General features: G+C 38.4%; 1 protein-coding gene across 2 annotated transcripts in view; it reads right to left on the bottom strand.

Moving 5' to 3' along the window:
* The window catches only part of Erlin1 (ER lipid raft associated 1), a 34,164-nt gene that overhangs the window by 12,370 nt on the left and 7,402 nt on the right, over window positions 1-14,392 (bottom strand). For both annotated transcript variants that reach the window (XM_041662130.1, XM_041662129.1), the window contains 4 exons: window positions 11,463-11,588; window positions 8,948-9,021; window positions 4,539-4,597; window positions 1,615-1,706 (listed from right to left, as the gene is read on the bottom strand). In XM_041662130.1, coding sequence (XP_041518064.1) covers window positions 1,615-1,706; window positions 4,539-4,597; window positions 8,948-9,021; window positions 11,463-11,588 — 351 coding nt within the window. The remainder of the gene's footprint in view (window positions 1-1,614; window positions 1,707-4,538; window positions 4,598-8,947; window positions 9,022-11,462; window positions 11,589-14,392) is intronic.

Raw genomic sequence — 14,392 nt, 5'->3', positions numbered from 1 at the left:
TAAAAAGACATTTCTCATAAATAGAAATATGGGATTTGTAAGACTCAGTATCAAATATTTCCATTCTCTCCAAATCAGTGTATATTCAATGCAATTCCAACAAAAATCCCAACAGATTATTTTACGGAATTGAGTTGGTCCTTACAGTTTCATAACTGAATACACAGGGGCTAGTTAGTCCAGGCTAACTTCAGGAATAGTTAAGAATAGTCAACAATTACAACCAACAGGAACAGCTAAGGAAAAAAGTAACAGGGACACTTCAGAATGAGGAGTTAAAACAGAGATCTTAGGATAAAAACAAATTACATGTAATATCTTACTGTATAAAATAAATGGCATTCAAAAAGAGGAAATAATGAATTAATAATCTGAGATAACTTGATTGCCATTTGGAAAAAGTAAAGCCGAATCTCTGTCACACAAAAACAGAAATTTAAATACTTTGAATAAAATTGGTACCTGTGGAGGCAAAAGAACTTGTAAACAAGATAAGGCAGAAACCACTGAATTTTTGATGAACTAGACTATGTGAAAATCAAATTTATATAACTCAAAGAAAAGATAATTTGCAGTGCATAAATACAGGGAAGGATCATGACTCAAACATAAAAAGAACACCATAAACCAGCTTAAAAAAAGCCATCAAATAACTGGCTTAAGATACTAAAAGGTTAATACACCTTAGAGGGAAAAGAAACCCAATAAGCAATTTTACCAATAATCAGAGATATTAAAATTGAAAATATGTGTTATACTGTCCATCACTGAACTGACAAAACAAATGTTTGAAGTATGGTAACTCCAAAAGGTGATGAGGACATAGAGAAAGGAGAATTCAATACAGCAGTACAGAAACCAGAATACAATGCTGAAGACAGACAAGATGGAGGAACCAGGGAGAGTATAGTTTGGCAGCAAGAGCAACCTGAACATATGCACAAACTGTGACTCAACAATTCTGCTCTGAGGAATGTTCTCTACAACAACCTACCCCAAAATACCTTTTTCTCTTGACTTCCAATCTAGTAGGAACCAATAGATTACAAATTACAACAAAAATGAATTACTAGAAAAGTAAAATTTAAAACAACATAAAATTATAAGCTCTAAAATTATTAGATTTGACATTTAAAAAATTAAGTGTGTGAAGATGCTTTAAGATCTTAAATTCTCTCAGTAGTTGGCCTGTTTCATGTGGTTCAGGAAAATAAGCTGGAGACAGGAACTGTCCTATGCCCCCATGCTGAACCACGCTACTCTAGGAAAACTCCTGCATGTGTGCAGAGACACTGAAAAGGACAGCCACACAGCATGCTATAGTAATACAAACTAGAAAGTAACTCTTCAGCAGTTCACCAGAATGAATTATGTTACAAACTGAAAATTAAGTGGGCTACACTTTATTACCTACTGGCTTTGCTTACTTTTAAATTTAAAGACATCTTGATATACAAAGAAGTTTCTGGAATTCTCCACTTCACATAATGCTGTCTTGAATCCCCTCATCAAACAAGAAATTGATAAAAAAAACAAACAAACAAAAAACAAAGAAACAGGACAAAGTCACAGTACCTATAGTCAGAGACATTCATCACAAATAAATCCAAGTACCTATAACTGCCCTTTTCCTCTCTGTTTCAGCTTCTTTCTCCACAACCTTCTGTTTCTGTGCAGCTATAAGAAGTTTTGTCTTCTCTGCTTCCCTGCAAAGTAAAACATACAAATCAGAAAAGGTTCTGCCTTTCCCTTCCTCCTTCTTCCCTCTTTCTGGTTCTGGGGATAAAGCACAGTAACATGCAGGTTTGAAAGTGTGGTTCAAACTTCTCGCATGTGACCCTTCTGAACAGGGACAGAGAGGGGGGAGAAGGAGGAAAAAGGAAAAAACAGGAGGGGCGTGAGAGATGGAAGGAGGGAAGGAGAGAACCCATATAACTCATTTATAGAAACGTTCATATCTAAAGTTTAAGATACCCTGATCCTTGAATAAACAGCACTTCTATTAGCAGCTCAGATTCATAACCGACCTCCCAGCTTGATACTTTATGCATTATACTCTTAAAGTACAGCTCTAAATGAAAGAGGAGAAATAAAACTCTGCACAACCAAAGAGAGACTAGGAACACAAAGGATTCAGGATACACTACAAACAAGTACTACTATTCCCTTGGATACTTGCTATATTCTCTGGTTGTGTGTGTTTGAGTGTATATATGCACTCACGTGCATGTGTGTGCCCTGAGGACTGAATTCAGCCTTGTTTATGTCAGGCAAATAAGCACTCTGCCACTCTGCCACAAGTCACATCCCTGACCCTCATCTATTGTATTCCTGGTTTTTGTAATTATTTTAATTTAGCATCATCTCTTATTTCTTCCCAACAGCTAAAATTTCTAAAGTTGTTTGTTTCTTATTTTCATATATACTCTGAGAATATTGCAACTTCAAAGATTGTAAGTATCATCATAAAGAGATCCTCTAAAACACTTATAAACTAATCTTGTGTCAGGTAAGTAACTTCTTTCTAATCAAATCTAGAGACATAAAAAAGAAAGATACCAGCCAGGTGGTGGAGATACATACCTTTAATCCCAGCACTTGAGAGGCAGGTCGATCTCTGTGAGTTCGAGACCAGCCTGGTCTTCAGAGTGAGTTTGAGGACAGGCTCCTAAACTACACAGAGAACCCCTGCCTCAAGAAACCAAAAAATAAGAAAAGAAAAAGAAAAAAAATAGGGAAAATACCTAGATGTCAACTCAGATTCAGGCAAGACCTCCCTACAGGCAATGTGTAAAGACCTAGATTTGATTATCACAAAAACAAAACAAAAAAAAAAACCCCTAAGTTTTATACCAAATAGGTATATACTCGTTTTTTTAAAAAAATACCTTTAAAAAATATGTATGGGTGTTTTGTTTGCCTTCTTGTCTGTACCAAGTGTTTGCAGTGCCCATAGAGGCCTGAAGAGGGCACTAGATCCCCTAGGATTGGAGTCAAAGACAGTGATGAACCACCGTGTGAGTGCTGGGAATTGAACCTGGGGCCTCTAGAGGGGCAGTCAGTGCTCTTAACTGCCGAGTCATCTATCCAGCCCCAAGGTTATCTCTTCTTACCATTATAATAAGGTAACAAAAGGGGCATTCTTTTCAACACTGTTTAATTAATATTTCATTCAAGGCTCCATTCATAATGGTCTGTCAGATACTTTAGGCCAAAGTTTGTTGCCCCATCGTTGCAAATGAGACTTTGGGTGACTGCCCAGGTAGCCGGTTATCGCTATCATTTCTTGCAACTTTTGGAAGTTGCTTGATTGTACTTCCTATTTACTGGGGTAATATTGTTTCCCTTCTCAGGTCTTTGATGAGATTGAAGACTAGATAGTCATAGTTACTTTCCTCTCATTTTTAATATAAGACTTAGTTAGACTCCTTAGGATAGAATAACTATTGAAACATTTAGCATATGTTTCTTCTTTGATGTTGTTCATGCTGGTTGTAATTAATTTTTATGTATGTTTTTGCCTCTTCTTTTCCCTGGACAATACTTAGTGTTTGGGTTAAGGCTTCACCCCAGCCCCTGGCATCCATATATCCAAAGAGTCTGGGATGTTTAGCTGGAAGCATCACCCCAGCCCCTAGCCTCCATATACCCAAAGAGTCTGGAATATTTGGGTGGAAAATTCCATCCCAAGCCCCCTCCTTTGGGAGTTGGCTCAGTCCAGACTCTACCCCCAAGAAAACCAGCCAAACGATGACCCCTCTTCAGAGATGCTCAAGACCACACCCACAGGGTATTTAAACAGCAACCCAGAGAATAAACACATGGTTTTCTGGTCTTTCTTCCCTGTTTCCTCTCCGGGGGCTGAAATGCCACCCAGGAAAGCTGGTATGCATTAAACCTGGGCTTTTTCTAATTCAGTTTGATTTAGTCTGATTCGGATTATTGTGTTGGCAGAGAGGTTTATCGGGCTGCAAAAAACTTTTTATTTGGTATTTGTTCTTATTGTATATAGTTTTGTATTAGGCTTAGAACTCTCTTATTTAGACAAAAGGGGGAAGTGTTGTAGGAAGGAACTCCTCCAACCAATAGTCTTTAAGATACTGGCCCACTTTGGGCGTGGTCTCCTGTACTATAAGTGCAGATGAAAAGCATGGCCCTTTTTTTCTGCTGGATTTGGCTCCAGTTCCCAGCACACACAGAGGACCACGGATTGCTTCCCTTACTGTGAGTTTATCCCCAAATAAATAAACCTTTGTTATACTCCATTCTGGGCTATTGTGCAACTCTGATAAAACTATAATTAATCATTTCACAGCAAACTGCATCTCTGAGGGCTGTTCTGGAAATGTCTATAAAGAGAAACCTAGTAAGTATTTGCTGGGCATTAAGATACAAAAGGTAACATGACTAACATACAGAAGACAGCTATTTATCCAATCTCAGACCGAGCATTTTCCTTCCACATTTTCCCTAGACTGCTATATTAATATGAAAATAGCTCTAAAGAGAAATAATAGGAGTCCATGAGTGTTACTCACATTAATTCAAAATTTCTTCTTATGGCTTCTGGGATTTTGGGTTTTGTAACACGCACAGCCTAAAAAAAGAAAAAAAAAAAGGAAAGTCAAATATATATGAAAAATAGTCTTTAAACCAGGCATGGTAGAACACACACATCATCCAGGATGAAAACAAGAGGATCAAGAGGGTGTTCAAGCTCATATTGGGCTACACAGGCAGACCTACCAAAAAACAGCAACTCCCAACAGAGGCAGCAACAAAAGTGTTTAACCATGCCTCCTAAAATGAGCTCCTCAGATGAGCCTAGAGTAAACGACAACTGTAGCACAGCTCCCCACTAGTCTGCACAGGGATCCCACTAGCAAATCTACTTTGTATGCTGTCACACCAGTTTACTTAAATGGGGTCTAACCACCTTACTCATGGAGGAAATAAACCAGTTAAGTTTTCCTTAGAAGACAGTTTACAAGGCTCTGTAGTTGGATAATTTTGCTTTCCATTTCAAACTTGCAAACCAAAGAAGAGAAGTCAGTCAAAGGAACAAGGCTGAGGGGTAAATTACGTTAAGAGCATGTGAAAATTCCAGTCAGCATGTACAACTAAATACCATGTCCGGCAAGAAAAAGATCACTGCCGAAAGTTGGAATGTGTTGTACTGAGTGTAAATGCAGCCCAAAGCTGTAGGACAGCAGCTCTCAACCTGGCTGTGATGTCTTTAAGGGTTACTTGTCAGATATCCTGCATATGAGATACTGTGACTCATAACAGTAGCAACATTATGAAGTAGCAATGAACTAATATTATGGTTGGGGTCACCACAGCATGAAGAACTGCACTAAAGGTTGCAGCAGTTGAGAACACGGCTGTAGTTAATAAATGGCAACCGAGAGCTGGCACTCTTTCTTTCTAGAGTCTCACTTAGAACAAAGTTTCCCTGTATTTGTAGACATTCTTTATTGTTGTTCTAATCAAAGTGAACTTTGGCATAATTCAAGTATCTACTTGGAATGTGGTCCTTTAGAAGGCTGACTTCCCTACACTAAGAACTTATCTCTGGAAGCTTTTGCATTTACTAACTAAACATCCTGCACCTGCCACTGATAGATAATGCACGCACATAAGTCAACTGGCTAAATGTTCAAGTAACAAAGCATTTAAGCACATGAAACTTATTTTTTTTTTAATTTCAAAACTTTCAATTTTTTAAAAAAAGTTTTTACATTTATCGCTGAGTCATTTCACCAGTCCATATCTTTCAACAACTCTTTCTTTCCCAATTCACTCAGGGTTAATTTCTTAACCCTATCTACAGTAAAACAACAAAAACAACAACAAAACTCTATCAGTCTCTAAACTGGTGGTACAGATCAAGTAAAGACTATTTTAAAAGACTACAAAAAATTCATAAGCATTTGCTTAAGTATTTTATAAAATGGAGGAATTCTCCACTGTTGTAGAAAAAAATCATAAGGGGATTTCTGTCCCTAAGAAATAGCATCCTGGGTGGGATCCCCAATAAAAACAGAAACAGCATTAGTCACACTTTTGATGACCTAAAAAACCTCCACCTGTGAGGGCTGGAGAGGCGTTCAACAGTTAGGAGAGCTAGAGGACCCAGGTTTGATTCACATGGAGACTCAAAACTGGCTAGGAACTTTGGTCCCAGGGCATCCAGAAGTCTTCCTTGTGGTGCAGAGGCATACATGCTGGCAAAACATCCGAATACATAAGTAATTTCTTAATTATAAAAACAAATAACCAACCTTTACACAGCTCTAGAAGAAAACCACTTTATTTCCTCATTTAAAAACAAAACTAAAGGGGCTGGAGAGATGGCTCAGAGGACCAAGGTTCAGTTTCCAGCACCCACACTGCAGCTCACAACTGTCTGTATATAACTCCAGTTCCAGGGAATCTGATGTCCTCACATCAATGCACATAAAAATTATATTTAAGAAACAAACAAACAAACCCTAAAATATCAAACAAACAACACACCTCTCTTCTTTGCTCAACTGTCACCATTTACTGGTAAAAAACACCTCAAAAAGAACAGGATGGAGGTAAGCAACTTCTTCATTCTGTCTGTGAAATCTCTTCCAAGTTCCCTACTACTATAATCGGGACATAGAGATCACCAATTGTTTTCTCCAGGGAGGGGCCCAAGAACCTCATGAAAGTTGGCAGCGGCTTTCAAAGAACAAGCACGGAATACTTTGTAACCTGTAAGTATAATTCATTATGTAAAATGAGTGATAAACTCCCAAACTATTGGCTGAGGTTGTTGGATGTATCCTCTCTAACCTAAGGCAGAAGTGGAGAAAAATCAAGTATTTGACTGCTCCTGTCTTTGGAGAAGTACAGGTATTTTGGGTTAAGTCAAATCTGCCTTGGTGGAATCCTCATTTTATTCTTGCTTAGAGGGCTCAGAGAGATGATCTAAGGCAGTGGTCCTCAACCTCTGGGTTGAGACCCTTTTGGGGCTGCATATCAAAAATCTGCATTACTACTATTCATAACAGCAAAATTACAGTTATGAAGTAGCAACAAAACAGGGAAATTTTTCAGTGACTTCATGATTGTCAAACACTTTAGCAACAGCTCCTCAAAAATGACCTTGGAGATCCATGTCCCTCAGAGCAGAAGTCACAGCTCCCAGTGAATGGGCTTTTTGCCTGACTTCAGCTCACTGGCTTCAGAAAAATGTCTTCAAAGAACCCCCAATATACCAATAATAGGGAAAGGGGAGCTATTGCTACTTGGATGCCATATACCTTCTGGGAACAAGCGCTTCAGACAAGGCTATTATGTATTATGGCTCTGATTCAGCCAGGAAAACTGCACGTGACCCAATCCCAATCCTTCTCCTTACTGGAATTGGCTTGATGGGCCTGAACAGTAGGAACAGGTGAAAAGAATATCTTGTCTGGCTCCTAGACAAATCTCCATGGCCAGGATCAACAAAACCCTTTAATGTATGCAAACAGAAAAATGTTTTCCAGACTGGGCAAATGTAGGTAGCTAGTCTTTGGGTGCTAAAGCAGAGCTCATAAGTCCATGATAGGGATCTTGACCAGAATGACAACCACCTTAACATTGTTCCTATCATGATTTAGGACCATGAAAAGATCTGGTACGGAGATGGCTAAAACAGTGTGACAGTTTCTTTCTTTTACAATAAATTCTATGAGCAAATACAGTTTCTCAAACTTTCCAGTGAGATAAGTCTACCTCTCATCCAAGGCCTACACGCATATTACCCACTGTGATCTTGTTACTCTGGAATGGCTGCTTGGGGGCATAGGGGAGGAAAATGCATGCTAGGCCTCTCTTTAGACTGCCTGGGTTTACCTGGCTCTGCTGGTCTAAAGGGGGTAACTGCAGAGGCAGACAATGAACTAAGTCCTTTTTAGGTACCCATAGGTCACCTAAACCCATGGCAAACCTGGTTGAGCCTGGTCTCAATATTCACAACATAATTCCTACATCTAAGGCTCACAGAGCATTGCAGAAAAGGGGCAGAAAGACTGTAAGAACCAGAGGGCCAGGAAATCTGCTGTGAGATCAAGAATAGTCCAGGGTATCCAGTGTCTTCACTCTCAGTAAGAGAAGGAAATAAAAGGAATATAAACAGGAATACAAGAAGTCACTGTAACTCCAGTTCCAAAGGATCTGACGCCCTCCTCCAGTCTCTGAGGACACCAGGCGCATACATGGTGTACAGACATACATGCAGAAAAAAACACCCATATATATACATTAAAACAAAAAACCAAAGCACAGCAAATACCTAATCAATAACTGGGGTGATAAACTGAATAGAGTTCTCATAAGATATCCATCCAACAAACACAGAAAATACACTTTGACAAGGGTACCCACTCTCTTATACCTTTACTTAATATAGTGCTCCAAGTCATACCTTTTTAAAATTAATTTCTTAATTAATTCTTTATTAATGTGCCAATTTTTGTTTTGTTTAGAGACAGGGTTTCTCTATGTAGCAGCCCTGGCTGTCCTGGGACTCATTCTGTAGACACTCTCAAAGCAATCACTGTCCAATGGACAATTCATACTCTGTCACATTTATTTTGTCAAGAACTGTTGTTTAATTCTTATATTTGAGCTCCTTTTTCATGATTTATTGAAGGCAAGGTATACTTTAATACTGGTTAATAACCATTACTGTGTTTAAAAAGAACTCATATTTAGTAGAAATATGAGTTTAGTTCTTCATAAGAGCTTTGAATTATCCTCCTAAAATTCACCAGAAAACACCACTCAGCACACTTCTCATTTCCACAGGGACGCAAGTCAAATTACCACAGTGATTTGATTAAGTAACTGCATAACCAACCACATGGAAGTATTCAATTGGAAGCTCTAAAAACTTCCCCAGAATGTCCCTAGAAATTCTGGAGCTTACCTGGATCGTGAGACCTGGGGCCATGACATTTAAGTCCTTCTGCAGTGCCTGTTTCAGGTTCTCATCTATTTGATCTGTTTTTCAAGTCAAGAACAACAAATCTCATGATATTCGGTTATTTTTAATCAACACCAGAACAGATTCCAGTCTAATTCTTTTTTTTTCTTTTTCTTTTTCTTTTTTTTTTTTTCGAGACAGGGTTTCTCTGTGGCTTTGGAGCCTGTCCTGGAACTAGCTCTGTAGACCAGGCTGGTCTCGAACTCACAGAGATCCGCCTGCCTCTGCCTCCCGAGTGCTAGGATTAAAGGCGTGTGCCACCATTGCCCGGCCTCCAGTCTTATTCTTGAACGGAGCTTAAACAACTGACAAATAAAATATATACTAAGTCTAAATGAGATGAATACAAAGCATTTTTCTTCTTAAGAAATTACCTATTAAGAAAAAATAATGATAAACAGCCATTCTAAGTTTACCCCCAAGATGTTTATTCAGTAAGTTCAATTTAACTTTGGATCAATGTATTTATTGGATAACTTACATTTTTACTGAATAATTATTGGCCAAAAGCAGTTTTTGAATAAATAAATTTAGTTTCTTAATGCATGCCTTATTCCTTTGATAGCTCAGATTGGTCTAAATTTACAATCCCCTTTGCTTCCTAGGTGCTGGGATTATAGATATTACATATCTGTGCTATGTATCTTGATTCTCATAATATAATTTTTTAAGTAAATCTTTATCCAAATAACTATATGTCTTTCCTGTTGATTACCACCTTGCTATCACTTTGGATTAAATAAAGGTAAGTTACACCATAAAGAAAGAGCCTTAACTTTATTGATCTTACAACGAATGAACTTTTATCACCTCAAGGGTAGTTTCACCATTATTAAAGCAACCAGTGATGCGACAAATCAAGCATGCAGCAGCTGTCAATCATCAAAAGCAAACAATTGGTTTAATTATATTTTATTTATTTTGTGTAGAGCCTGGAGATTGAACTGAGGTCATCAGGTTTCATTGCAAGCCCCTTTACTCACTAAGCCATCTTGTCAGCCCCTAGCTGGTAAACTTTAAATTGATTAACTATTCCCATACCTCACTCTGAGAAATAAACTAAGACTTCCAGGAAGGAGAGGTGAACACTAAAGGTGACAAACCCAATTTCCTGGTCAGAGATAATTTCATTATCTCAAGTGAAACTTTTACAGGCCTGGGACTGTAGCCCTTTGGAGTCTGGATCTGGACAGGACTCCCAACACCATGCCAGAACTAGTAAAAGGTGCCATACTGCCTGTTTATACAGTGTGGTTTGTGCTCAACACTAGTTTTCCTGAGGGAGCCTAGACATTTGTTAAGTAGTTGGCAGAGGGTGTCTATATGATCAACCCCAGTGAAATTTGCTAGGTGCTGAGTGGCTAATGAGCTTGCCCAGCTGTCAATATTTCACATGTGTTTGTACCTTGTTACTAAGGAAGATAAGCACACCCTGGGTGACTCCACTACCAGAGGATTTTACATGTGGTTTTCTTTTGACTTCATCATTACAACTTTTACTTTTGCTAGTTTTTATCTGTATCCTTTATATGAAATAATCATAGTTGTAAATACAACTACATGCCAGGTCCTGCCTGTCCTCCTAACAAATCCTGAATTCCAAATGCATGGAAGTGGATCTTAAGAAACACCCTTGTCTTAGTGTCTATTGCTGTAATAAAACACCATGACCCAAAGCAACTTGAGAAGGAAAGGGTTATTTCACCTCACTTACAGCCCATTGCTAAGGAAGTCAAGGCAGGGCAAGAACCTGGAGGCAGTAACAGAAGCTGAAGCTCCAGAAGAACACTGTTTAGTGGTTGGCTCAGTCTGCTTTTATAAAGCACCCAGGACTGTGAGCCCGGGAGTGGCAGCACCCATAATGAGCTGTTTACTCCCACATCAATCATCAATCAAGAAAATACTCCATAGGCTCACCCACAGGCCAATCTGGTGGGGACATTTTCTCAACGGAGGTTCCCTTTCCCAAATAACTCTAGTTTGTGTTAAGCTGATATACAACTAGCCAGCTCACTCCCAAACATATACTTCTAAGCTTTAATAAAGTATAGTGAAAACAGAATATAGCGTGTGAAGATTTTCTAATTCCTACCAAGTTATATAAGAAATTATCATTTATGTGGTGTGGTGGTTCAAGCCTTTAATCCCAGCACTTGGAAGGTAGAAGCAGGCTAATCCCTGTAAGTCTGAGGTCAGTCTGGGCTATATAGTAAGACAGTATAGTATCTCAGAGAGAGAAAGAGACAGAGAGACAGAGACAGAGAGAGAGAGAAGAAAAAAAGAAACAAAGAAATTGTTACTAACTAAAAACAAAGTAATTTAGAGATGCTTGCTCTATTAAAAATTCAGAGAAAGTGTCAAATGGCCCAAGGTTTACTAACATTACAGCATTAATATTTAAGTTAAAAATATTCCTAATCATTGTCTACTTATATATTTAAAACAAATTAACACTTACCAAATAATTCTATGTAAACTTCTTGAAGTGTGTGGGCACTGCAAAACTGGTTCAGCTCATGGTGGATTTTATTGAAGATTAAAGTCTTGTCATAATCTGCAGTGTAGTTCCTCACAATGTCAAACACTGAAGGAGAATATAACCCATGTTTGTTTCGCTCAACAATGACCCAAGTATCTTGAAACTCAGCAATAATAAAGTGATATATTATCCATGAGGAAAACTATCAACAAAATAGTAAAAACATAAAGCACAACTCACAAACCTTACACTTCCTGGGCTCAATTTAACACATTTTCTTACATTTACAACATTAACAGAAGACCTCAAATTCCATACTAGGAAGGGACAGACTGTCGATACTAAGGAAGGAATGACAGTCAGATGTGTACTGGTGCAGCAGAGTGAAGAGGAACTGAGAAGTGGGAAAGTACAAGCAATTACTGTAGAGCAAAACTGTAGTTAAGAGAAAAGACTGACCAGGGGGTGGTGGCGCACGCCTTTAATCCCAGCACTTGGGAGGCAGAGGCCGGCTATGTGAGTTCGAGGTCAATCTGGTCTACAAAGCAAGTTCCAGGACAGGCTCCAAAGCTGCACAGAAAAACATCTGTCTCAAAAAGCCAAAAAGGAAGAAAAGAGAGAGAGCGAACTGAAGAACAGCAAGAGTAAAAGGAAGCTGCTGCAAATATAAACATATGCAACTTAAAATATATAAAAATGTGTACAATTTTTTAAAAGGTGATTTTTACTGAGCAGACTTTATGGAGATCAGCATTTTAACTACCACAGAACTCAGCTGTGTCACTCCCTGGGTATTCCTGAAGGATCTACTTCAGCTTCCATGCATATTGCTGTGCTATTCACAGCAGTCAGAAGATGGATCTAGACTAGGTGTTCATCAACAGACAAATGGATTTTTTAAAGTGAAGTGTATATACACAATAAAATTTTATATAGGTGTAAATTAAAATGAAATTATGACATTTTCATGATAGATGGAATTGGAAACTACTATGTTAAGTGAAATAAGCCAGACTCAGAAAGAAAAACACTGCAAATTTTCTCTCATACTTAGAACCTAGATTAATATTGTACGTGTGTGTGTATGTGTGTGGGTGTGTGTGTTAATACAACTAGAAAGATGATCATGAGGGGTGAGGGCGAGATCTAAGGAAGGGGAGAAAGAGCAATGAAAATACACATGACATAAAGAAGGAAGGATTATCTGGAAGAAGGGAACCAGCTGAAGAGACAGGGGACAGGGGAAAAGAGCCATGGAGGAAGGGAGCAAATGAGAATAAAATATGACATGCATGGAAACGTTGGAATGAAATGCACTACTTTATAGGTTAACTTAAAAACTCTCAAGCATAGATTTAAAGGCTTAAAGACTCTGGATACCAGGGAAGGAACTATCGTTTACTAGGCTTTACGTTAGGCAACTTACATACATTGGTGCTTAATTGTCCCCTGCCCTCCACTTTCCACCACAAGAAACTAAGAACCAGGAACTTCCAGAAATATCCCCAAAGGTACATACCAGACCGTGTCAGAACCTCTGTTCTACCTATAAAGCACGCTGCCTTCTGCAAATATTTTCACACTCAAACATTTGCTCCACTGGTCTTCCTACTTAGGTATTAGATAGAATTGGATTCTAAGTCATGGTTAATGGAACAGTTGTTGATAAATAACTCCTAAAGACATGGCTTCATCATCTTCCAAATGAAACAGTGATCTAAAAGTATGTCTGTCTGTAGGAAGAGAGCCATCAGCTTTCCTCTTTTTCATTTCTGAATCATAATCCATTCCAGTAATTTGTGATCAGGGAACACAGTCATCTGTTGGTAACTGTGGGGGTAATGGTTTCAAGACCCTACAGAGATACTAAATCTACAGTGTGTAAGTCTCTTATATTAAACTGAGCAGTATCTGCATACAGACTGCATATTCTCCTGTACACTTCATCGTGTCTAGGTGATTACATAATATCTAATGCAATATAATTTACCATATAAATAGTTACTACTCTGTATAGTTTGGGGAAATGACTTTAGTATAGATTCAGCTTTTCCCCTGAGTATATTTGATATGTGCTTGGTTAAACCTGTGAACACTAAAGCCACAGAAATGGAAGGCTGACTAAAGATGAAAAACCATGAGAAAAATAACCTCTGAAAAATGTCATTCAAAACTACTTGACAATAATATACTTGCAACTTTTTACTCTGAAATCTTTCCACTATCTGTGTCTATACAAGTAATGTGAAACTTAACATGATCCTATACTTCAATCATGTCTTCTCAAGTACAATGAAAATACCCTTAGGGCAGAGGCTGCCATCTTCACTTTTTTAAAACTCTTGCCAACTCATTAACAAGGATGAAGACCAGACACTCAAAACTTGCAATTAAATTCCTTACGTGAATGCAATGCACTTGAGTGTGTGTACACACATATTCACACACCCACAAACCAATCTCAGGTGTCATTCTTGGGTCTCCCAATCATTAGGCTAGACTGGCTAGCCACTGGACCTCAGGGATCTTCCTGCTTCTGCCGCAGCACTGAACTTAAACATGTACACTACTCTTAGGTGCTGAGGATTGAATTCAGGTCCTCATGCTTGCACACCAACTGAGCCATCTTCCTTCACAGCCCTGTTCTTTAAAGAATATGTATCCTCTTTATCTCTGTGAGTGTTCATTTTTTATCAAGAAAATGCTTTCATTTATAACTTTCAAGTATAATTTCAGACTTTCAGATTGCTTTGCAAGTTATGGCAAATCTCAACTAGAAAAGATTTTTCTATACAGACAAATGAGTGTGACCCAAGGCAATTGATCAGTTATAGATCTTTAGGATTCAAGGAAATTCTTCCTCACCATAACTGGACGCAATGCCACTTTCTTTTTCTAAAAACACTTGC

The sequence above is a fragment of the Microtus oregoni genome, unplaced genomic scaffold, assembly GCF_018167655.1.
Source record: "Microtus oregoni isolate MIOR12 unplaced genomic scaffold, Mior012 000012F_ref0000307, whole genome shotgun sequence".
Classification (NCBI taxonomy): domain Eukaryota; kingdom Metazoa; phylum Chordata; class Mammalia; order Rodentia; family Cricetidae; genus Microtus; species Microtus oregoni.
The sequence above is the reverse complement of the archived record's forward strand: the minus strand, read 5'-3'. Positions and strand labels throughout refer to the sequence as shown.